Raw genomic sequence first — 23,964 nt, 5'->3', positions numbered from 1 at the left:
TTGGGGTTGGCGCCTGCCTGGGGCTGTGTGCTCACCAAGGGGCCTTCCGACAGCCTCCCCACCACGACTCCCTCTGCCCTTGTCCTCCTTTGCCCCGTCTCTGTCCCCAAAGGAACTAGAGCAGGCCAGTGGATTCAGGCTCAGAGGAGCAGGCCCAGTAGGGGCTGGGCCTGCGCAGCCAACACACCCTGGTTCAGACCAGGCAGCCCTGCAGGTGGATGGAGGGGGTGAGGGGCCCACCTTCCTACTCCGGACCAAGCGCCCACACAGCATCACTCCGTCCAGGGAGATGGACACCCCAGGTCCTCTGCCCCTTCCCTATCTCTACTGCCTCCCCCACCTCCACCCCAGTCCTTCCCCTCAGGCCCTTCCCCCAAAGGAATGACGGAGCCGCCCACCCATGTGCACACACCTGCGGCTGAGCTGAGAGTGGAGACTAAAGGGGCGGAGGACACGGAGCCTGGTGCGCACGGGTCAAACCTGGGAGCACCAGGGTGGGTCCTCGGGGTGGGGGCCAGGCCCAGGGGGTCACTGGGGCCCCCGAGCAGGGCAGAGGCTGCAGGGGGTGCACCCTCACGTGGGCCAAAGCGACCAAACACACCGAGAGGGGGCTGAGTGGCCCGGTGGGAGTTCAGGACTTCACTGGTATTGGTGCACAGGAAACTGAGCAAAGGGGGAAGGAGGCAATTAACTGTAAGGAAAACAGAAGATCGGGCGGGAAAGAAAAAATCAGTTTACCACGTGGCTCAGCTCTGAATAGACATCACGATGTAAACTCCCTGGCTACCCAAAGTCGTGGAGGAAAGGAACGCGGTCCGGGGAGGGTGCTCAGGCTCAGTGGAGAGGGGGAGCAAAATGGGAAAATCTGCTGTTTGCAGATGGAAACACACAGCAGAGACCTGTTTGTGGGGTTGGAGGTGGCTGCCTCGCGGTGGGGGTTGTGGGGAGAGGCTCAGCCCGCCGGTCCTCCCATCTACCCTTTCTGGCCTCTCCCCCCCACTGCTCAGAACCCCCCCCCCCCGACTGAGGTGCCCAGGGCTCAGGCTCAACCCCCCCCCTCCTCTATCTAGCAGATGACTCCCAGTCTGTGCCTGCAATACTCCAGAGGCTCCCCCACTCTGCACTGTGGACCCATAGGGAGCCTGGTGTTGAAATAAAGTCTACTTTTAACTGATGTCCCCAACGTGCTGCCCAGAGGTGTCAGCACCCTTTGGACCACCACAGCCCACACCCGTGTTCTCCAGAACGGGCACTCCAGCTGGAAGGCCATATGATGCCCCCTGGCCACCAGCAGTAAGGGTCCGGGCCCCTCAAGTCCCGTGGGCTGAGCCCACCGTGCCAAGGCCGAGGGTGCAGTCAAGTGTGCCCATAAGGTGACCCGCAGTGGCAGCAGGCAGCAGCCCTGAGCAGCCCCCTTGGAGGTAGGTACCAATTTCCACGAGGAAACAAGCTGAGAGCTCACTCAGGGCACATGTGCAGCAGGGGCTGGCTGGGGTCCAGCCCACAGTCTCCCCAGCAGGACCCCTGCTGGCCACGGAGGGGGAGCACAGTGGGCTGGCCCTTGGTGCTGCCTTGCCCCCCCCATCCTTGGTGGTCTAGGTGGAGTGGGGGTGGGGGGTGTGATTCAGCCTCGCACCCCAGCTGGAAGGTGCCCACACCCCTTCCTGGCCCAACAGTGGAGGGCAGCTCAGGCGGCCCAGCCCAGCAGGCATTAAAACCCTCACAGGTCCCTGGGGCGCAGAGGCGGCCACACGTTTGCGGGGACTCGGCTCAGGGTCTGGCACCGGCCAGCACCCACCAGCAGCGAGCCTGGGTGGCTGCTCATTACATGAGTCCTCCCACACTGGCTGGCCAGCTCCATAGTTGGAGCATCATCCTGATCCCTCCAGGTTGTAGGTTTGACCCCCAGGCAGGACACATTCAGTAATCAATGAACGCATCAGTAGGTGGAACAAATCAGTGTTTCTCTCTCTCCCTTCCTCTCAGTAAAATCCATTTAAAACACACACAAGAACTGTCCCTGTGCTACAGCCCTGGGGAACCACCCCCCACGAAGAGATGCCTCCCTGAGCCACCTGTGGGGCCAATCAAGCTCCAAAATACTCCTCCGGGAAAAGATCTTCCCAGAGGGAACTCTGGTTTGGCGTGGTGTGTCTGGTGCAGCCTGCCACGGCTCTCCAGGTGTGCAGGGCCAGTGCATGCAGGGTCTGTGGGTGGGCCACGGCCCCTGGAAGGACAGGACCCCGCAGCCTGCAGGAACCACCGTCCCTGCTCTCCAGGAGGCCCCCACCCCCAATAGCCACCCCCAGAGGCTGAGCCCCCCGGGGAGCCCAGGGATCAAAGTTTCTGGGCTCAGGGGCCTTGACCGTGAGCCCGGGTCTCCGGCGCTGTGTGGGCTGCAGGGACAGAACGTCAAGAGGCCGACCCGGGCTGCCCACCTTTATTCTCCGGTCCTCCAGTCCCAGAGGAAGCGCCCTGGCGACCCCCCCAGCGCACCGCACGAAGGGCCAGCCAGGCACCCGCAGAGTCTTGCCCCAGGGGGCTGCGGACACCAGGGGCCCAGCCTGGGTGCCCAGGACCCCGTGAGGGTGCCTGTGGCGTCCCAGGCCGGAGAGCCGGTGCCACCTGGTGCCACCCAGAAGCTAATGCAGGAAGGAAGGGCCCAGGCTGGACAGTGGGGGGGTGGGGAGGATCACAGGCTTCCCATGTGTCCAGGCCAGAGAAGCAGCAAGGTGAGAGGCCCACGCCAGCAGTGGGCCGGGCTGCCCTCGTTCCGCCTTCTGGCCCCCTCAGGGACAAATGTGGCACTCAGGCCCACAGGCCCTCTCATCTCAGTCCCGATCCTGGAAGTGGCCGGAGGTGGTGGGGAAGGGAAAGGCTGGAGAAGCCAGGGTCAAGTCCTTGGGGGCGGGCAGGGCCAGGGGGCTCCAGAGACACCCAGGCAGCTGGGCCCAGGAGGGCTCAGGGGCTGGCAGGGCCCAGACGCTCGCAGTGGCTGGCAGTGGAGACCGCCAGGAGGACAGGAGGGGGCTGAGGGAGGAGGGGCAGGCCGCGGCCATCAATCACCATCACACTGTCCTGATCCCGGGGTCTGTGGCCCCCTGGGAACACGCCCCCCCCCCCCCCCCCGCCAGGAGGCCAGACCAGCATCAGGCTACACCCGGATCTCCCAGAGGCCGGGGGGGCACCCGAGGGGGCTCTAGGACTTCTTGGCATCCTGCGTGTTCCTGCGCTTCAGGTCGCTCAGGTCGATGGGCTTGAAGGCTGTGAGAACACAGGTCAGTCAGCGGCGGGCACAGGAGGCAACTCTGCCCAGCCCTGCCCCCTCAGGAAGCCTGAGGACCCAGCCGCCCCGCCCAGCCACTCACTCTTCAGGCTGGGGTTTGGGACCTTCTCCACATACTCCTCCACCAGGCCCCGCTCGCTGCCTGGAACCTGGCTCCGAAGGTCCCGCTCCACACCCTGCCAGGCTGCAGGAAGGAGTGGCCAGCTCAGAGCCCTAGCCCAGGGGCAGAGTCCACTGCCAGGAGAGCCCCGCCCCCTTTCCCCATACCCTTCAGAGGGTCCTCGCAGGCCCTCCCCCCGCCCCACAATCCCCCTCTTCACAGCTTCTGGCCCCCAGACTGGCCAGCTCTGGACCTGAAGTTGTCCCCAGCACAGCCCCACTCCCTTGGGAAGCCCTGCCTGGACCACCTGGTGGTCACACTGTGACCAGGGCTTCAGTCACAGAGGCACAGGTAACCCACTGGGGCGCAGCGTTCACTGCTCCCGGCAGCCTTCTGGCACACGCCCCACCTCTGGACTCCCCCTGGGCTCCCCCAGAGTGTACACCTGTCTTCTATGATGTCCCCTCCCCGAAAGAACCTGACCAGCTCCAACCACTGCCCCTTCTGGGGGTGCTGCCCCCCGGGAACTGCGCCATGCAGACTGGCCCCCATCACAAGAGCCTGTCCTCCCAGGCTGGCCCTGGAGGCTGAGAGGCACCGGCAGCGGGCGGGGCGCCAGTACCTTCGTAAATGAAGCGTACGTTCTCCTCGTGGGCTGGGGTGAAGATCTCACCGCTGCTGGGGGGGGAGCGGGGGCCACTGTTCCTCTTGCCGTTGTAGACAACCCTGGAGACGGGGGAGCTGGGGAGCCGGGCTGGTGAGGAGCGTCGAGGGCAGGGTGGGGATCCCACTCCCTCACCCCCAGGCAGAGGCCACTCCTCTGCCTAAGACCCACCTGGTCATCGCTGGGGTGTCTGGTCCACACACACTGCCGCTGGATCCCCTCAGCCTCTGAAAGGGAGGCCCCGGGCCACGGGGCAGCGTCACCCTCTCCAGAGGGGCTTCAAGGAGGGGAGGGGCGTGGGGCCTGTCAGCCTCCTCCCTTTAAGCTGCTGCAAACTGTTGTGACCTCGCTGTCACCAGGGGACCCGAGGGTGGGGTCCAGCCACTGACTGACTAAGGAGGCGGCAGGTTCAATGGTGGGAGCCAGGAGCGGGGCAGGGGGGGGGGGCACGCGTGACCTGGAGCAGCCTGAGACCCTGCACCTGCACTGCCGCTGCCTGGGGAGCCCCTTCCCCAGACTCGGGTAGCACAGATGGTGCCAGCTGCACCCTGACACCCTGTCACCCTGTCTCCGCAACCACAAAGTGCCTCTCCAGCGAACCCTAACTCTGCCCCCGTGGCCTGCGTCCCTCTGATGGGGACATGCTCCCTAGTGGTGAGGATGCAGGAACCTGTGCAGCCATCTGGTCCTGGAGGCCAGCTGGATGGGCGGGCGGGGGAGGGGTGTGAGCAGGGAGGAAGATGCAGGGCCTGGGGCCTGACCCAGTGACCGAGGCCTGGGCACCCAGTTTACGGATTTGCAGCCCTGGGTGGGAGTCTATTTTTAGGTTCACCATCAGACTCGCCAGCTGGACAGTGTCCCCTCTCTGGCCGCACAGGACTGGCCCCAGCCCTGGCCTTGCCCCACCACTGGGCACCCCCAGCTGCTGGGGGTGAGGGAGCCCTGGGAGAGGGCTTTGAGCACCAGCGCCTCCCCCACCCAACCTGAGCCTGAGCTGCAACCCTCCCAGCAGGCCAGGAGAGGACAGTGTGGGTGTCCTCCCCGGCGAACTGCTTGGAGTTTAAACACCTGCCCAGGTAAAGAGAAGGCCACTGCCAAGTCAAAAACAGCTAAAAGGCATAAAGCCAGCCTCCTGTTAGCAGGCTGAGCCCTGCCCCACCCCCAGGCCAGCAGCCTCCAGCCCTGTGCTCCTGCCGGGGGTCACCCCACTGGAGGGCGCCCTGGGACACTTACCAAGGAGCTGGTGGCCCTCAGCAGAGGGCGGAAGCTCCAATTACATCCAGGATGGAGGTGCCAGCCCGCCCTCTTCCCCCTGGCCAACCACCTCTTTGGCCTCCTGCAGCCTCACCCGCCCGCTTCGCCTCTGCCGTCCCCAGGCCTGGTCATGCTGGGCCCAGAGCAGCTGGCCTGCAGGGGACCCAGCTGGCGAGCTGAGCCCCAGACCCCCAGAGCCCTTGGTCTCTGTGGCGGGGACCACCTCAACCACCCCCTGCTGGCTGGGCCTCCTGACCAGACCGAGCGCCTGGGGAGGCAGCACTGGTGCCCAGAGACGGAGCTGAGCTCTGCTGCTGAGGCTCCTGGGCAGAAGCCCTGCGAGGCACCTCCTCCAGGGGCCAGACATGCAGCAGGCCCTCACACCCTGAGACTTGAAGGACACCTAGAGTGGCGTTTTCAAGAGCCACCGTTCTCCTCTCTCAAGGTGTGTGGGGGGGGGTCACACCCGCTGGGCCTCACTTCAACAGTCTCTGCCCTACCGTGTCCTGACAACCGGCCTTCTCCCATGGGGGTGACCTCCGAGCCCCCGACTCCCCCTTCAGCTCCGCCTCCTTCCTGGGTCTTTCTCGCCAGAGCCTTCTCCTGGCGTGGCCCCGCTCAGACCCTGCCGCCTGGCCTGACCCCGGCACCAAGGTGTCTTGTGGACGTGCTGGCAGCCTCCCCCAAGGCCAGGCACCTGCTGCCCCCAGGGACAGGAGGGGCAGCAGCTCTTGCACACTCGTCACCTCCTGGGCTTCCTCCAAGGAGCTGGGCCCGATTCTGACCCCCCAAAAATTCCCATTAAAAATCAAATGAGCCCTGGCTGGTGTGGCTCCATGGATTAAGCACCAGCCTGCGGACCAAAGGGTCCCCGGATCAATTCCCAACAGGGCACATGCCTGGGTTGCAGGCCAGGTCCCCAGTAGGGGGGCGCTCGAGAGGCAACCACACATTGATGTTTCTCTCCCTTTCTCCCTCCCTTCCCCTCTCTCAAAGTTAACAAATAAAACCGTGAAAACAGACTACACACCCACACCCTGTGACAGCCACTCCAGGGCAGGGGGTGGCAGAGACCTGGACAAGAGCTGACGTCCGTCTGGATCGGCGTCACACCACCCCCACCACCCTCAGCAGTGACAACTCCGTGCAGCGAGGGGAGATGGGGCTCATTCCCGACTGCCGGTACCGGAGGCCTGATGCCAGGTGAAGGCCCACAGTGGTGTGTGTGTGGCTGAGCGAGGGCAACCTAGGTGTGTTTTCCACCAGGGGAAAGTGCTGAGCAGGGCCACCAAACAGGAGGGCGTGGAGGGGCTGGGGGACAAGGGGCTGGAGGGAATGGCACAGGCCTGGAAAAGCACCAGGGGCACCTAGGAAGCCCCACGAAGCCGCCGAGCGCCCCTGTGAGGGCAGAGACTGAAGTCCCGCAGGACAGAGATCAGCTGCTCGGCTGCTCAGGTAAAGGCAGTGGGGGAGGGGCGGGCCCAGGGAGAGATCAGGCTGCAGTGCCTGTGTCCAAGAACCCTCCTGGGCCACATCAGGGACAAGGGCAGGCAGGGGCTGTCCCCGCCCCAAACCCTCCCCCCCACCCGGTCTTCTTTCTCACTCTCACTCACAAGGGCCACGGAACACGACTACTTCAGCTCTTGAGTTCCACGCACCATCACATGCACTGCGTGCTGTCACCCTGAGAGACCGCTTCCCGCTGCTCCTGGCCCTGGGGCGGGGCTGCCACCAGCAGCCGCTGGCCTGTCCAGCGCGACCGCGCCTTCCCATCACAGCACCACAGGAGCCGAGGTGCCCACACCCTGTGCCTCAGAGCTGCGGACAGCAGCCATCTCCCCTTGGTCCAGAGCTGCTGTCAAGTGCTATGGTCACGTCTCCCTCCCAGGGTGCGCGGGCGAGGAACCCGGCATCGGGCTGCCCCCCTGAGCCGTCCTCCCTCGCCCCATACACCTGTTGCCAGCACAATCTCCCCGACAACCACTCCCCAAGTCACTTGCCGCCCACACACCGCCTGGGCCCTCTACTGCCGTCCAGCCCTCCCTGTGGCCCCAATCTACTTCATCAGGTGTCACCTGCTGCTGGCCCCCGGCCACCCCAAACACGGTCTGCGCCCCACCGCCACTGCTCTCTGCTGACTGCTGCGGCCGCTGTCCAAGCACCTGGTGTGCACAGCAGACTCCAGAGCCACTCTGTGGCTGAAGGCTGTCCATCCCTGCTGCCCCTGGGCAAGTCCCTTCCCTCTCCGGGCCTCAGTGGCCCCCAAGGTGCTCACGGGGAGGGCACAGGACCCTGAAGCCACCACCTGGAAGGAGAGCTCTGTGTCTCCTTACCCCACATGACGACAGGGTATCCCATCTAACCCGGCACCTCTGAGAGCCAGAGGGACACTGCTGACGGTGAAGTGTGAACCAGGACAGTTATGAGCAACCCGGGGCAGACCCAGCCCACTCAGAGGAGGGGCCGACCCAGGGAAACGTGGGGCCCTGTGAAGCAGCAGCAGATCCACGGCTCACAGCAAACGCTTGCAGGGACTAACTGCAGGGCGTTGCTGTGCTGGGCGCTTCACAGGTTCAGCTCGGGCCCCACATGGGGCCACGGAGGTGCCCTGACAGCCCCCAGGGCAGAGGCTCAGCGGGAGAGCAGCCTGCCACCCAGCAGAGTACGGCCTGCACCCCAACCTCCGGGCCTCCAGGGCCAAGACAGCCAGGGCCAGCCTGGACGGCTCAGCCAAGAGGAGCACCCCAGAGCCCGCCTCGTCCCTCATCTGCCTCCCCTCTCCCCCCCTCCACCGCAGGTTCCTGGACTCCTGGACTTCCCTGTGGCCCTGCTCAGGCTTCGAGGGAGCCATCCCTGTGGATCCGCCCAGCACCTTGTGGGAACCAAGGGTTCCAGGAACCTCCTGGGGATGGGGGTGGGGGTGCCGAAGCCTAGCCTCCGACGCCCCAGTCTCAAGCTCTTGTCCCCCACACAACCATGGGCCGCAGACAGGAAAGGAGAACACTGCGGTCCAGGGCAGTGACGGTGGGTATGGCACAGGGAGAACCAATGACGCGATGGCTGGGCGTTCTGTGCTCCTCCGGGATTTCCGAGACCCAGGTGTTCTTAGGTTCCGCTTTTCCTGTCATTGTGTGTGCGCGCGCGCGGGTCTTACCAGCCCAGTTCCAGCCAATGAGACCTCTGGAAAACGACCCACCACCCAAGCAGTGCCAGCAGGATACTGCTGAACTGGATCCCAAACCAACCGGGGCATGGCCTCCAAGCAGCGCCCCAGCCCTTGCCCCGCTTTCCTGGGCGACAACAGCATCTCCCGTGCACGAGCAACAGACTCCAGCGTGTGCACCCCTCGGAAACCCCACCGCCCCAAGGCCACGCCTGCCCCTCAGCCCGGCCCGAGTCCTCCTCAAAGCTCTCAACACCTGCACCCCAAGAGTCGCTCTGCTGCCCACTGGCATCCGCGGGACTTTGCGCAAGCTGTCCCCTCTGCCCCAACTACTGTCCTCGTCCTTGGGGGTCCACCTTCTCTTGGAAGTTCCCCGGGGCCGGACGGGGGACGCTACGTTTGCACCTGCGTAAGACCCGGAGTTTTCACACCCCGAGTTGCTCTGGTAAGGAGAAGTGGGATGCCCACGGTTTCCGCCGGGCAGCTGCGCCCCGCGAGGGCGTGGCAGGCCGCGCTGCCCCTTTCCGTCCGCACGCCCCGGCCCCGGAAGTCAGGGGTGGGGCAGACAGGACGCGGAGGGGAGGCAGGCTGCGGCGGGGCCCGGCCCGCTGCGCAGACAGCCCCAGGGGGCACGCTGCAGGGGGCCCCTTTAAAGCCGGAGACGGCGCATCGGTCCACCTCGGCCCCGCCGCCCCGCCCAGCCCTGCCCCGTGGCCCCGGCGCCACGTTCCGCGCGACCCTCCTGCCGCACCGCCGCGGCGGAGGCGCCCCTAGCAGGCCCGGGCGCGGGGCGGGGTGGGTGGGGCGCACGGGCCTCCACGACCCGCCCCCGCCCTCCCCTCGCGGCCGCCGCACCAGGGCGGGTCCCGGCCGCACCCGCTCCGCCCCCGCCGCGGCCGCCTCACCTCGCCGCTCAGCCGCCGCCGCCTCCGCCAGCTGGGGCCCGGCCGGAAGTGGCGCGCGCCGCGCACGCGCAAGCACAGGACCCGCAGGCCACGTGACGACCGGCGCGCCGGCCCGCGGGGCGGCTGGGCTTCTGTCAGCTGGTGGGGCCGTAGCGTCCGGACCTGCGGGGCTCCGGGGCTGCCCCAGGCTCCGGCCCGGCGCGGATGGCAGGGTCCGCTGGCCCCCGGGAGCGGCTGGAGTCTGAGACTGGGACGGGCGGGTGTCTCCAGCAGTCAAGGCACCACCACTGGCTGGGGCATCATGTTTATTGAAAAAGTACAAAGTGCAACAATAAAAAATCACCTGGAGAAAAAGCCAGGCCAGAGGGGTTGGGACGGGAGTTGTGTCCAGCTAACGGGGTCCTGGCCAGCCCCGGCCCCGCGGCGGGGCGGGGTGCGAGCCGTCGGGGGGCAGGGCCGGGCTCAGTCCATCCTAGTCCCCTTGAAGAGCTCCACCAGGTCCTTGAAGTCCGGGTCAATGAGGTCGGAAGGCAGGTCGCCGTCGTCGTTGGCTGCCTCTCTGTCTGCCCCCAGGGAGATGAGGTACCTGAGGTGAAAGGGCCGCCCAGGTTGCAGTAGGGACATGGCCTGGAGGAACCCCCCAAAGCCCAGGGGAGCCGGCTGGAGCCCTGAGACCCACCTGCTTTTGTTTTTTCCTGCTGGGGTGAGGGGTAAGAAAGGTGACCTTTCAGAAACTACAGCTGACTTTTCCCATCTGCTCTAGGGAGGACAACAGGGCAGAGAGGAGATTCCCAGAGCCCTGAGGGTTCTCAGCTACGCCCCCAGGGCCAGCTTTTGGAGACCACATCCTGCAGGCCACTTGAGGCAGGAGGGCTGGGAGGAAGCTGCTGGCCTCACCCTCTCACCTGGCAATGTCAGGGTACCCATCGCTGCAGGCGATGTGCAGGGGTGTCCAGCCTGTCTCATCCCGCTGGTGAATGTCGGCCCCGTGTTTGACCAGCAGCTTCACACACTCCAGGTTTCCAGACAGGACGGCTTCGTGCAGGGCCGCCAAGCCTGGGAAGGGCAGGGCAGGCAGGGTCAACGCAGAGGCCTTCCCCTGCCGCCCCCGCAGACCTCAGCTGGCCCTTCAGGCACTCACCGGAGGGGTAGATGGTGTCCAGGGCCACTTTCCGAGCTCGGAGGAAGCGCCCCACCTGCTCTAGGTCGCCCTGGCGGATGTGGTCCAGGAACAGGACATCGTTAGGGAAGCGCACGCTGCGCTGGGCCAGCATCCGCCGCCGCCGCTGCCGTGGGCTATAGCGGACATAGCGGACAGTTCTGCTGGGCATCCTGGAGGCTGTGGTGCGGGCTGCCCTGCGAGGGTCCTATTGCTCAGGGGGAGGAATGTGCCCAGCCCGACCCAGACTAGTGGGCAGGGTGCTGGAGCCCAGGACGGTGGCTTCCTGCACGGCTACAGATCTGCTGCCTGTGCCCCTTGTGCAAGAGCAGCGCCCGTTTATATGGGCCCCGAGGGCTATATAAAGCTGCACGGTCACCCTCGCCCCACGGGAGCTGAAACCGAGCCGCTCTCCGCCTCACACTCAGATCAAGTTTACTGGCTCCTCTTTCAGCCCACCTGTTGCTGTGCCCGGCCAAAGGGGTCAGATCCTTCCTGGCTGGCCGTCGCACCCGGCCCCACGGCTGGACTTAGAAGGTGCCTTACAGAGAGCACCCGAAGGACAGGGCCTATGAGGAAGGCAAGCTGGTACCAAGGACAGCAGAGGGTGTAGGCCTGGAACTCTGGGAGAAGGGCCTCATGTCCAGTGGGGGCGGCACCTCTACCTCACAGAAAGTTAGAGCTGCCCAATCCTAGGAAATCAGGGCAGTGCCGGGCAGAAGGCCTGGCCTGACCGGTCTCCCCCAGTGACACGTCACCTTCCGTTATGGCTGTACCAGTGTTGCACTTCTACCAAGTGGTGCCGCCCTCCTGCTGGAGAACCCCCCAGGCTAGAGTCCCAATACCTCAGCTCCCACTCAGGCTGTCCCACCCCACCCGTCCGACACCCTCTGCAGGCCCAGCCCATGTGGCCTGTTCCTCTCCATCCTGACCCCAGTCTCTGCCCCCAGTTCCGGTTCCAGGTTCCTGCTACCAATTGGACACGTGCTCACACTGCAGGTGGCATCAAGTCTGCACCCCAGGGATAGGACGTGATGTCCCAGGGGCGGGTGTGCTTTCTGCAGCTGGCCCGGTGCCGACTTACCTGCAGGACTGAGGCCAGTGGAACTTTCAGAAGACAGTCCAGCAGGCTGGGCCAGGGCCACCTGTGGTCACGGCAGCCACTGGGGCCTGAGGTGGGGCACAGGCCTGGGTGCGGGAGAGGAGCCAGCAGGAAAGATGGAAGCCCGAGACGCATGTGGAGCTGAGCTGGGCCGGGCATGTGCCCGTGGGGCCAAGAAGGCCCCACACACCTGAGCTGGCCATTTCGCCACTGGGACAGGTTGCCAGATGCAGGACCTTAAACAGGACTTGATTCTCTCCTGGTTCTGGAGTCTGGAAGTTCGGGAAAAAGTGTCGGCTCCTCCTGGCTCTGTAGGCGGCCCCCCTCAGTGCGCTCTGCTGGCTGGTGCTTCAGTCTGGCCCCGGCTCCATGTCCACAGGGCGTTCTCCCTGGGGGGCTGTCTGTGTGCCACATTCCCTCTTTGTAAGGACACCAGCCCATGGAGTATGGCCCCCCCCATTCCAGGGAGCCCTCTCTTGACTACATTGGTATCAACCCCCTTTCCACCTAAGGTCCCACCCTGACATCCTGGGGTTGGTGCCTCAACATGTGGCTGCTGAGGGGGACGCAGTGCAGCCCATGACCATGGCGAGATGCCCCTGCTGGCCAGCACTGTCCCCGGGGCAGAGGCAGGCAGTGGGGTCACCAGCTCCCCTGTGTCACCAAGCTGGTCTCAGCCCAACAAACTCAAGTCACCAAATGGACAGGACGGGGTGGGCAAAAGTAGGTTTACAGTTGTGAATACATGAGAGTTTATTCGGGTGTTACCAGTTACTAATTATCGTATTACTTATTGGTATCATTTGTCTTCTCAGACGATGTAGGTTACGATGGCTGGTCGCTTCATCTACTTTTGCTTACCCCTGTGTTTTGCACCCTCTGGGCGCAAAGCCTCGCACCACACACTGCAGAACAGGCCACCAAGACAGCCTCTCAGCCCTGGTGGGTTTTCTCCAGCTGTCTGGTGACCCCAGGCCCTGCGAGGGCCCCGCCGAAGGGTGATGCTCAGCGTTCCTGCCCCCTGGGGGCTTGGAGGACAGGCTGGTGGTCTGACTCCCGTTCGCTGGGGAGGAGTCAGGTACAGTTTCTCCTGGCTTATTTACGTGAAGCTTGGAGACCAACAGCTCAAGCCTGAAGACAGAAGACAGAACTTTCCTTTGATGTGAAGATTACGTTTTCTGGTGCTGTGGAAAGTTTTGTCTGCCCTCCCCGCTCAGAGGATCAGATGAAAGAGCCACGGGTGAAGCTGCCCCCAGCGGCATGGCCCTCCCCAAGAGCCACCAGGACCTGGGCCAGAGGCAGGAGGGGCAAGCCTGTGGGGGTGGCGGTGTTGGAGACGCTAAGAGGGGCCCCCGTCTCCCGGTCACAGCGGACCCCCTAAAAGGCATTCACGGCCACGGAACCATAAGCATGCCCCGAAGCAGCAGCGGGCCACCAGCAGTATAACCTGCCCCCGTGGGCACAGCCTGCCTTTCCTGCACCGGCATGGAGCCGTGTGCGTGCAGGCGGCTCTGCCCTGACCCTCGTCAGCCTGCGGGACTTGTGAGGTGCCTGGTTGGCGTGACTGTAAGTTCCTGCCACCTAGAGGGTAGACACAGAGGGCTTACTTTGAAGAGGCCAAGGGCCCCGATCCCTTCCACCCCCGCCAGGCCCAGCAGCCCTGGTCTGCATCCCAGGGGGGTGGCTTCCTGCCACCTGGAGAGATTGGACCAGCATCGGTAACACCCCTGCTGGGGCACGTGACAGACACAACTTGTGCGAAGGGCCAGGCTCTGTCACAGGGGTGGGGAGCACAGGGGGGACAGAGCCCGCCTCTCGTGGCTGTGCCCCTGACAGCCCTGTGTGCTGAGACACTGCCCAGGTTTGGGTGGCAGAGCTGACTTCTCAGTGACACCCCCCTCCCCCCCCCCCCCCCCCCGCCCAGATTATAGTCAGCCCCGCCCCATGCCCTGCTGCAGTCGGGGACAGTCCTGAGGGCCTGGGTATTGGCTGGTGGCACTGGGAGGGCAAGGCAGGCACAAGGGCTTCCTGCTGGGAGCGAGACCGTCGGGAGGGAGACGGCACCCCCACCTCCCTGTGGGCTGTGGCCTTGCAGAGAACCACACGAGTCCACAGTGACACCGGTGCCTGGAAGCCCCTACCAGCACGGGAGCCTGGATCAGAAACACTCACACTTCCTGCTCCAGGCAGCAGGTTGGGGACAGGACTTTGATGGACCACGTGGGCTCCACGTGGCTTTGTCTCGGGCCCTCCTGGCTGCCTAGTGCAAGCAGTGACAGATGCCGAGCCTGGGCCAGGCCCCAGGGGTGTCCCTGGCCCAGGCTCCCAAGTACTCTCGGCCCACAGCAGCCCCATCACACCCTCAAGCCTCATTGTGCCTTTCTTTCCACAGCAAACTACAAGCTGAGCTTCTGCAAGTCAGAGTACATTTTAAAACCTTGGTGCCTGGCTGTTTTTCCTGTGGATGTTTCGTGATAAGCACAGGATCCTGCCATTTTGCCTGTTTGTGGAGCCAGAGGGCTGGCTTCCCACGGGGCCCTGCAAGGGCAGGACGGTCACCCCACAGCAGCCCCGCACCTCTGGCCTGCTTGCTGGCGTGGGGCCGTGCCCCGTGTCCCGAGCAGGACCCACCTTGTGACCACCAGATGCCAGACACAACTGTCACAGGTGAACCAGTAAGCCAGCCCCAGGGCAGGACAGGCAGCCCCTCCCCTGCCCCCACCTGGTGACCTGCCTGTGCTCCCAGGCCAGGCACTTGGTGACAGACTGGGGGCTCCAAGGAGGTGTCTCTATAGGAGCAGCCCCCACCCCCAAGGCCTGGAGACCATAAAGCAGAGGTAGGTAGTAAAATTTCCACTTTATTGGGCCAGTGTGTCCAATTCCAATCTTTTGGGAGAAATGCCTGAAGAACTGTTGACAGCTGATTGGGTGGAGATCCCTGGCTGTTGCCCAGCCTGGAAGTGGGGGGCCTGGGCTCTGCATGGCGCGGGCTGTGGGCGCCCTAGAGTCAGAGCAGCCAGGAGCCGGCTTTGGGAAGGGCCCCGTCCTGCCCAGCTGGCGCCCATGGCCCCTGCGTCCTGGCGGGGTCCCAGGGACAGAGGGCCTGCAGTCTGCCTTGACCAGACCACACAAGGACCATGTGCAGTCGCCGAAACACTGGCACAGGTGGGAGGGGCCTGTCCAGCCTGGCCCGGTCCCTCTCCATGCAGGGGACATCTGTCTCCAGGGCGGCCTGGCTAAGGTGGGACAGACACCCTGACACCCCCAAATGTCTAAAACCCCACAGGTGGCATCTCACTGAAGTGACAGGACTACAGCTTAACGGGCAGGTGGCACTGCCAGAGCGAGGCTGCAGGGCGTTTCGGCCGCTCTGGGCAAGACCGCACACAGGCGCCTCCCCGTGAAGAGACGCCCGGACGGGCTGGGCTGTCCTGGGGCAGCCCCCGTCCGAAGCCTGAGAAGCAGAGGGCAGGGACGGGTTCCAGCGGACACGTGTGTGAGGGTGAAGTGTTGCTTCAGAAAGTCCCCTGCATTTCAGATTGGGGCTCCGTCCTCCCTGGGGAGCGGGTGGCTGGAAGCAGAGCTGCGGGGGTGCAGCGCCCAAGGGGCGGGGCCTGGCTGGTCTCCGCCTCACAGCTCATCCTTCATAGCTTTGTGGTCCTCGTCCTCCTCCAGGTCAGGCTCCTCCGCTTCCTCCAGGTCTTCCAGGTCCTGGGGCAGAGTGAAGGGGGGCGTCCCTGGAAGGTCATGGCCTGACCCCCATGCCTGGCCACCAGGGCTCTGCCCCGGCCCCAGCACACGTCTGCTCCCTCCATCCCTCAGGGAATGTGGAGACAGCAACAGCCCACTGACCACAGGCCACCCGTCCCGATCACACCAACAGCTCAACAGCTAGAGTGGCCCCTCGCCCACTTCCCCAGGGCTTTTGGGTGGCCTCTGCTCTCGACACGAATGTCCTGCTGGTCACCAGCCCCATCCCTGTCACACCCTCTTGGTCTGGGACCAAGTCTGACGCCCCCTCTGCTGCCCCACAGCTGACCATGACGGACAGAGCACCTCAGGCGAGGGGCTGGGGGGTGACATCAGCACCCAGCAGAGAACCATGTGGGGCAGGTGCTAAGACTGCGTGAGAGCCGGCACAGCACCCCGCACACTGGTGCTGAAGGGAGAGGGAGAGGGGAGAGGGAGAGAGAGAGAGAGAGAGAGAGAGAGAGAGAGAGAGAGAGAGTGTGTGTGTGTGTGTGTGTGTGTGTGTGTGTGTGACCTCGCTCAACCCTGCAGCTGTGCCCAGTGGCCTGCAGGCCGTGGCCGCAGAGGCCGACCAGGGCAACCAGCACTCACGTCGTCATCCCCGGCCCCGTCCTGGCCACCGCTCTCTAAGAACTTCTTAAAGCCGTCCAGCGTCCGCTCCCCGTTGTAATCAATGACCTGTGGGCAGGGGGAGTGAGAAGCAGACCCTGGCAGCGCCTTCCCCTCCCTGCTGGAGGCAGGGGCTTCAAGGGCGGCCCCGCCCCGCCGCCCGGAGGCACACCGTGCGGTCTGCGCTGGCGGGGAAGAACTTGAGTGTGGGGAAGCTGTGCACTTTGACGGCCTCCACCTCGTTGGCTGTTGAGTCCATCTTGGCGATGACAATGTTTTCGTGGTCCTTGTACGTCTCTCCCAACTTATCCCAGATGGGAGCCAGCTGCTTGCAGTGGCCGCACCACGGGGCATCTGGAAGCGGCAGAGTGAGCAGGGCTGAGTCCCACGGGGCCAGGAGGCCGCTCCTGCCCCCACGCCCCCACCCCACCCCGGGGTCCTCAAACCCAGGGAGAGGCGTCACTCACAGAACTCGACAAACACGTTCTTTTTCTCGTCGAAAGCAACCTCTTCAAAGTTCTTCCCGACCAGCACTTTCACGGGCTGCCTGTCCCAGTCTTCGGGCAGCTCCTGGCTCATCAGGTGAGGCTGGAGGGCGGGTGGGGTGGGATCAGGGATGTGGCCTCCACAGCCCCCGCCCACAGGCCCAGGGTGCCCCACTCTCCCCACACAATGTGGCAGCAAAGGTCGCTCTCCCGCTGCCAGGGGCCTGTCCTCAGGGTTCCAAGCCCACGGCTTCAGGGCCACACTGTGAAATGAGGGGCTGGCAGGCCAGGCCCAGCCCGGGCCCGGTTCGCACCTTGACCTTGCCCTCCAGAAAGCGTTGGCAGAAGTCCGTGATCTTCTCTGCAGTCAGCTCATTGGACTCAGGCTTGTACTTGGTCATCTCCTCCTCCAGGGTGATGAGGCGCACGGCGGGGCACTCCTCCTTCTTGAGGCCGAAGAACTCCAGGATGCGCTGGTTGTCGGTGTGGTCGCTGTCGATGAATATGAACAGGATCTTGGGGGAGAAGAGGGGTGTTGAGAGCAGCCGCAGGGAGAAGGCAGCCCTGGCTTGGCGCGGCCCTGCAGACAGGGAGTCCCACGCGGGAGGAAGCCCCGGCCCGCCCTTGTCCTCGGGAAGGGCCACACACCTTGCCCTTGAAGCTCTCAGCGGCTTTCCTAAAGTTGCTCAGCTTGTGCGCATAGTCAGGAGCGCCCTTCGGCAGGAACAGCAGGGTGTGAGTCTTGACCTCGCCTCCGAAGATCTTGGGGGCCGTCTGTGTCACAAACACAGGGTACTGGGGCTCAGCCGCGAGCTGGGCTACGGACGCAACACACGGGCTCCACGGACTCACCACCAGAAGCCTGGGTGACAATGGGGACTGTGAAAGTGGGCCCCCGGGGCCCCCCCACTACGGGGCAGGCCCAGCAGCGGGGCCACACCTGCTCGGTGAACTCGATGACCAGCGGGAGCTGGTTGTGCTTGATGAAGTCCAGCAGCTTCTCTTTGGTGACCTCCCCCTCAAAGTCGTTCCGACCTTCGTCAAACTGTGGACAGAGAGAGGGCTCTGAGCACCGAGGGCTCCACGAGGCCACAAGTGTCCCCAGACAGCTCGGCTTGGGCCAGCACAGGCCAGCAGGGACCAGCTGGCCCACACCCTGCCCCATGGGCTCCTCTGAAGCCAGCGGGCCCCAGCATTGAAATGTCCAGGAAAAATTAACGTTTACAAAAACATTACTTTTGATAGCATGTGACTAATTTTCTATTGTTATTTTAGAATGAATTATGTTTATTTTCAAAAAATTTCTCAGTTCTCATTTGTAACATAATAAAAATCAACAACTGCATTCCATTTAAACAGAAGCTCTCTGAGCCCTGCCTGGTGTGGCTCAGTGGACTGCGCACCAGCCTGTGAACCAAAAGGTCACCAGTTCGATTCCCAGTCAGGGCACACGCCTGGGTTGAGGGCGGGCTAGGTCCCCAACTGGTGGCGTGTGAGAGACAACCAAACATTGATGTCTTTTGCTTTCTTTCTCCCTCCCTTTTCCCCTCTCTAAAAATATATAAACTCTTTAAAAAACAAACCCCCCAAAAAACCAAACGGCTCTCCAGGACCCCTGTCAAGTCCTGGGGCCATGAATGGGGGGCTGCCTGACACAGGTGTGTCCTGTGCCCGAGCATCTCTGGGTGGCAGTTGGGGTGGGCCCTCCATTGCCACCCCTTGGCTGACTGCGGAGGAAGTACAGGCCTTTCCTTCCTGCTCAATTCTCTCTGCACTTCTTCCAAGTAGCTTCCAGAAAAGCAGGGGCCACTTCCCACCTCACCCACCACAGACCATGCGGAGGGCCTGGCGCCCAGGCAAGGCCCCGGCCCCTGCTCCCCACTGGCTGCGGCTGAATCCGGCTCCACCTTCCCCAAACCCTCAAACGTGGGGAGGGTGAGAAGGGCAGAAACACCATGGCCAAGCGCACAACTCTGAGAGGCAGCAGCCCTGGCCGCAGCCCAATCAGCCGGCCAGGCCCCATGCCCAGGGAGATGCCAAGCCCCGATGGGGTGCAGACAGCCGCTCCCCGCCCCTCTGTGCAGCGAGCAGCGTCTGCCCAGTGTCACGCGGGGCTGCCGCTCTTCTGAGCCGCAGCCTTTCTGGTACCGTTGCCACGTGACGCTACGTCTGCCATCTACTTTGGTAAAAAGCAAACAGACAGCCGTCATTTAGTTGGGGCTGGCTGCAGGAGCCAGCCCTGCCACCCTCAGAGACGACGTCACAGAAAGGCTGGACATGGCAGGCGGTGGGGAGGCTGGCCCCACACCCGCCCCACCACTCAAAAGAAAACAGAGCGGGTGTCAGAACAAAGACACAGGGCGCTCAGCTCCGAAGCCCATGGGCCAGGCCCTGTGAGTGCCGCTGGTGCCACCGTGTCCCCGCCAGCCTGGCCAGCAAGCGGCAGCCGGCTCAGCCCCAGGAGCACATGAAGACCCAGCGCGCTGTGAGGAACTGGGGTGAAGAGCCTGAAGGAAGGGAAGCAAGTAAAGGCGAGAAAGATAGGGCCAGTGGGCCGGTCCCCACAGGGGGCTCTGCACCAGACCCCGGGTGCAGTGGTGCCAGCCTGCGCAGACACGGACACCGGCCAGCACTGCGGTTTCTGCAGAGTGAGAAATGGCGGGTCCAACCTTCGAGGACACATCTTCGCGATCACCCACGCCCACGACTCTGGGAAAGCACGCACCCTCGGTGTCAGGGGCGAGGGCCTCTTAACCCGAACCATCTTCAGGGCGCGGCTTCACTCAACGCCGGACAGTTCCTCCTCCACAGACGTCAGTTACAGCCTCGGTCGAGTTTGCACTGATGAGCACCCGCTCAGTCCCACCCCTTCAGCGGGCATTGTGAGTGCGTCCGCCCAGGAGGGACAGAGCGTGTGCTGACGTGAGTTCTACCCAGAGCGGCTGAGGGGCCTCCCCCCTGCCCAGCAGGTCCTGCAGAAAACGCCATCCCCACCCTGAGGCAGAGCTGGAGGCCAGCGCCTCTCTCCCCCGTCCTCACCACGTCCTCTTAACAGACTGGGCGCACTCCTACCTGCACCCCGAAGACATGCACCCTGCCTTCCGGCCCCTGTCACAGCCTGCTCTCCCCTCTACTCTGCACATGCTTGTTGTCCCCCAAGCCAGGGACAGCTCTGTGCCCAGCGCAGGGGTGCTTGGCTGCCTCCCCCCTACCCACAGCCTGGTGGCTGAAATAAAATGCAAAGACACCCCCAGCCCCTGGCCCTGGCCCTGGCCCTGGCTGGGGGCTCAGCTGGTTAGAGCATCGTCCCAATATGCCAAGGTTGTGGGCTCGATCCCCGGTCAGGGCACAGACAAGAACCGACCCCCAAATGCGCAAATGAATGGACACAATGCTTCTTTTTCTCTCTGAAATCAATCAATAAAAACTTCAAAAAAAAGGCAGAGCCCCTTCACTGTGGCCATAGCGTGAAGATACACAGCGGCTAAGACACCAGCAGCCCCTTAGGAAGAGGAAGGGCTCCCCGACAGGGGCCCTGGGAACTCCTAGGCAGGGCTGGGGGAAAAAAAGTTTCAGAGGTAGAAATAATGTTGCACCACACACGGTGTAGCTAACGCCACAGAACCAATGCCCAAAACTGCCAGCGTTGTTACTTTGTCTCCAAGCTAACCCTCCAAAGCAACTCCGCCCTCACAGAACACTGTGCCCGCTCTACAGGAGCCGAACAGAAGGCCGAAGGGCACCATCGGAGTGGCACCAATGGCCTGATGTTGCACAATAGGCCCTGATAACCGCCAGGCTGGCAGTCCAGCATCCCTGGCCAAGGTCCTTGAGGAGCATTCAGCAACAGGAAGGCAATGCCGGCCCCAGCCTAGAGCCTCAATCCCGCCCCCAGGCACCGCCGCCCTGGGCCACTCACCTTCTTAAACAGCACGACCCCATCCTTGGCCAGCTGGTATTTGGAGAACACATCGCTTTTGGACGTGATCCCGAAGGGAATGTCGTCGACAGCCTCTGCTGCCAGCAGGAACTGCTTGGCAGCGTCTGACTCTGCATCCTGTCGAGGAGAACCAGAGGTGGCAGCAGCCCCAGTACCAAGGACCCCGGCCCGGGTCCGCAGCAGAGTGGACCACAGGGACCCGTCCTCTGAGGCCATGGCTGAGAAGACCCGAGATGAGCCCCAAAATCTCTACCTTGAAGAAGCCGATTACGGTCACCTCGCTGGATTCCACCAAGGCCTCTGCGGCAGCCCCGTCCAGCAGCGTGGTGGCTGCGGGGCCCGTGCGCTTCTTCAGCCAGTTCACAATGTCATCGGCTTCTCTGCCAGCTGCACCCAAACACAGGCAGAGTCCGCTGGAAACTGGGCCCGCCCTCCCTCCCTGACCTGAGCTCTCCACCAGACCCAAACAAGGCTGCCTCTCGCCCTGAAGAGGCGCCCTGTCCATGCGGCCGTGGGCGTCCAGGGCCCACAAAGGCTTCCCGTGTGCTCAAGGCCGCGGCCACATCTACAAGGCAGTGGATGCCTCTGGCTCATAGGATCACAGATCCCTCTTCTTCTCTAGTTCCTTTGCGTTTTCTAATTGTCCTTGACATTTGGGTTCACTAAACGCATAGACTCGCTCCCTCCAAGGGTCTCCCAGTCGGCTTCGTCTCAACTAGAGGTGTGCTAGGACTGTTTAAAAAGTCAGCCCTGCTTCCAGTTTCCCCTGTAAAAACGGGCTGAACACAACCTGCCCCCCTGGCCCGGGCTGGTTAAGCGCTCTTGTCCCCACAGCTCCTGGACTAGCAAGACGACAGTCTCTTGGGCGCCACTCAGAGCAAAGAGAGTGGGGAGGAAAGCGGCTGGTCCTCCTGAGACAGTGTCTGACTACCTGGCTTGCCGAATTTCACGTTTAAAGTAAAACTCTGCTGCCCTGACCGCTGTGGCTCAGTTGCTTGGGCTTCATCCTGCAAACCAAAAGGTCGCCGGTTTGATTCCCGGTCAGGGCACAGGCCTGGGTTGCAGGTTCTGTCCCAGGTCCAGCCACATACAAGAAGCAACCTATCAATATTTCTCTCACATGGATGTTTCTCCCCCCCTCTTTCTCGCTCCCCTCCCCTCTCTCTAAAATCAGTAATTTAATTTGGGCGACAACTTAAAACAAATGCCCACGAACAACACAGAACTCATGAGCAGCTGCCCAGTGAGACCAGTGCTGCTGCTGGCAGAGCTCACGGGCCAGGCCGCCTCAGTGGCTTCTGACAGCTGAGCCACAGAACCGGTTCTGTGGACAAGAGTCTCCTGTTGTCACAGGTACTGCCTGGGTGACAAAGGGCCCAGCCCTGTGCAAGCAGCGTCAGATGAGCAAGCAGCAGCTGAGGGCTGGGTGGAAGGAGCAGGGCTTGAATTCGAGGTCTGCCCAACAGCTGTGAGCCGGCCGTCTGATCCCCAGCCCTTCCCTGTGGAAAGCCCCCAGTGCCCAGGTTAGCGGCTGGCACGGCTGACGGCAATGCTGCCCTTGGCGCTCCAGCCTCCCACTCTTGGCCTGCTGTCCACGCCCAGGATGTCCCTCTTCACTTGGGAAGTTCTTCCAGGATGAGAGTTTTCCTCGAAGGCCAAACTAGAACTAGACCAAGAACTCGGTCCAAGGACCGTTTCCCTCCACGTTTCTGAAAACGGGCCTCCCACCCCTCAGGAATCCCCCGGGGCCTACAGGCAGGTCCCCCCCCCCAGACAGGACGGGCAGAGCTGAGGTCAGACCTGTGTACTCTCTGGGGGAGGCTGTGTCTCCGTTCTTGAAGAACTTGATGGTGGGGTAGCCGCGGACGCCGTGCTGCTGGGCCAGGTCAGACTCCTCCGTAGCATCGACCTTCGCCAGTCTGATCTCCGAGCCTTCAGCCTTCAGTTTCCCAGCTGCTTTGGCATACTCCGGGGCCAGAGCTTTGCAGTGGCCACACCAGGGGGCATCTGAAAGGAGCGCAAGATGCTGAAGAGCACTGGACCCAGCTCCCTGCTTCCGTCCTCCACAGGTACTTCCCTCCCTGAACACTTATCTGCTCAGCAAGATAACTCTCTCGACACACGAGGATGAGCTGATAGCTTCGTGCTCTTGGGCAATACGGGGACAGAGGCCATGAATGACAAACGAACACCACTTCCCACTCTGCTCTGTCCCCATTCAGCAAAGGAAGACAAACTCTTTAACCATCAGCAACTTCCTATTACCTGCATGCAGGCAACTGGGGCAGACCTGTCCTCAGAAATTCCCTTTGGGAAAGCCGAGAAGTTAAGAAGTCAAGACCACCCACATTAAGACCTAATCACAAGCATGTGATACACATCTGTGCACACCTGTCCTCGCAACTGGCTCTTTACACTGTGAGGACAAGTCTACTTCTTCGCGGAGGGTAGCAGCTGTGTTGGGCCCAAGATGTCCACCCCAGGTAGGCAGGGCTTAAACACGTATAAACACCAAGTTTGGGTTCTGGAGATAGCTGTCACAGGGCGCTCTGGGGGGCCGTGAGGGGTCTGCATCCTGGTGGGTCCCTTTGAGTCCACAGCAGCACCCCCCACCTCCACGTCCACCCTGTTTTGGCAGAGGGATCCTGCCATGTGGATGTCAGACACAAAAGCAGTCCTGGCTCTCAGCTCACATCTCCCTGAGGGTCCAGCTTGGGCAGGAGGGATGTCCCCAGGGCACCTGCGGCGCAGAGACTTTGACAGCAGGGCTGTAGGCTGTCCCTGTCCAGGATGAGTCTCCGCGAGGCTGGGAATCAGCGCGTCCAGGGGTGGAAGGAATTCTAACAGCCCCCAGGACCCCAATCCACTGACAAGGGCTGGGGAGGGAGGTTGGGACGGGCGCCCGCCCCTCGGTCCCCCCTCTCCCAGCCTCGCGCCCCCAGCCCTCCCGCCCCTGGAGCCTCCGGCGTCCCTCGGTCCCCGTCCCCACCCCGCGACAGCGGCGAGGCCCGGGCAGCACTCACAGAACTCCACCAGCAGGTACTTGTGGGCCGCCAGCGCCTCCTCGAAGTTGCCCTTGTGGAGCACCAGAACATGGTCCTCCTCCTCGGGGTCAGCACCCGCGCGGGCCAGTACGGCCAGAGCCAGGAACAGCAGAGAGCGGCGTAGCATGTCGACTGCAAGCGGGACGCTTCGGTTGGCGCCGCCGGACAGCGAGGCCACGAGAGCGCGCGTCACTCGCCTCGTCCTTATAAAGCCGGCCGCTGCGCGCGTGCCCGCCCGCCCCCGCCCGCCCCCACCCGCTATTGGCCGACGGATCCCGGGACCCGCCTCCGCCGCGCCCAGAGTGGACGTCCGCACTGCCTCCGTCCGGGATTCGGAAGAGGTCTGCGGGACTCCACCGCCCTCGCCCGGAATTGGCCGAGGGGCTCGCGCTCGCACTGTAACCCCCGCCTCTCATTGGCTCCCAACGGAGAACTTTCTCCCCCTCGACTTGTGACTGGTGGCTTTCTCCGACACTTTCTCCGGTGCTGGAATGGCTGCCGCC

The 23,964-nt window shown here is 63.3% G+C and overlaps 3 protein-coding genes across 6 annotated transcripts; all 3 read right to left on the bottom strand.

The window, feature by feature from the left end:
• Positions 1-2,425: 2,425 nt before the first annotated feature.
• MCRIP1 (MAPK regulated corepressor interacting protein 1) lies at positions 2,426-9,448 on the bottom strand. Of its 4 annotated transcripts, none has more exons than XM_053917893.1 (5): positions 9,373-9,448; positions 4,222-4,277; positions 4,009-4,127; positions 3,369-3,470; positions 2,426-3,264 (listed from the first exon to the last, which is right to left on the bottom strand). In XM_053917893.1, the coding sequence occupies exons 2-5, from the start codon at positions 4,227-4,229 to the stop codon at positions 3,200-3,202; spliced, it is 294 nt and encodes a 97-aa protein (XP_053773868.1). In that variant the 5' UTR covers positions 4,230-4,277; positions 9,373-9,448; the 3' UTR covers positions 2,426-3,199. The 4 variants fall into 4 exon arrangements, with proteins under 4 accessions (XP_053773868.1, XP_053773869.1, XP_071076591.1 ...); XM_053917894.2 differs by having other exon boundaries at positions 4,222-4,385; positions 9,373-9,398; XM_071220490.1 differs by having other exon boundaries at positions 4,222-4,327; positions 9,373-9,397.
• Positions 9,449-9,614: 166 nt separating this feature from the next.
• Positions 9,615-10,895, bottom strand: PPP1R27 (protein phosphatase 1 regulatory subunit 27). Its single transcript, XM_024553471.3, has 3 exons — positions 10,514-10,895; positions 10,278-10,428; positions 9,615-9,958 (listed from the first exon to the last, which is right to left on the bottom strand). The coding sequence occupies exons 1-3, from the start codon at positions 10,701-10,703 to the stop codon at positions 9,835-9,837; spliced, it is 465 nt and encodes a 154-aa protein (XP_024409239.2). The 5' UTR covers positions 10,704-10,895; the 3' UTR covers positions 9,615-9,834.
• A 3,576-nt stretch (positions 10,896-14,471) lies between these two features.
• P4HB (prolyl 4-hydroxylase subunit beta) lies at positions 14,472-23,705 on the bottom strand. The gene is made up of 11 exons (XM_024553794.3): positions 23,441-23,705; positions 22,218-22,424; positions 20,671-20,804; positions 20,397-20,534; positions 17,418-17,522; positions 17,126-17,251; positions 16,792-16,992; positions 16,460-16,580; positions 16,165-16,346; positions 15,975-16,061; positions 14,472-15,344 (listed from the first exon to the last, which is right to left on the bottom strand). Exons 1-11 carry the CDS (start codon positions 23,586-23,588, stop codon positions 15,264-15,266), a joined length of 1,530 nt encoding a protein of 509 aa, XP_024409562.1. The 5' UTR covers positions 23,589-23,705; the 3' UTR covers positions 14,472-15,263.
• Between the last annotated feature and the right edge of the window lie 259 nt (positions 23,706-23,964).

This window comes from Desmodus rotundus, unplaced genomic scaffold (genome assembly GCF_022682495.2).
Source record: "Desmodus rotundus isolate HL8 unplaced genomic scaffold, HLdesRot8A.1 manual_scaffold_420, whole genome shotgun sequence".
In the NCBI taxonomy this organism is placed as follows: Eukaryota; Metazoa; Chordata; class Mammalia; order Chiroptera; family Phyllostomidae; genus Desmodus; species Desmodus rotundus.
The sequence above is the reverse complement of the archived record's forward strand: the minus strand, read 5'-3'. Positions and strand labels throughout refer to the sequence as shown.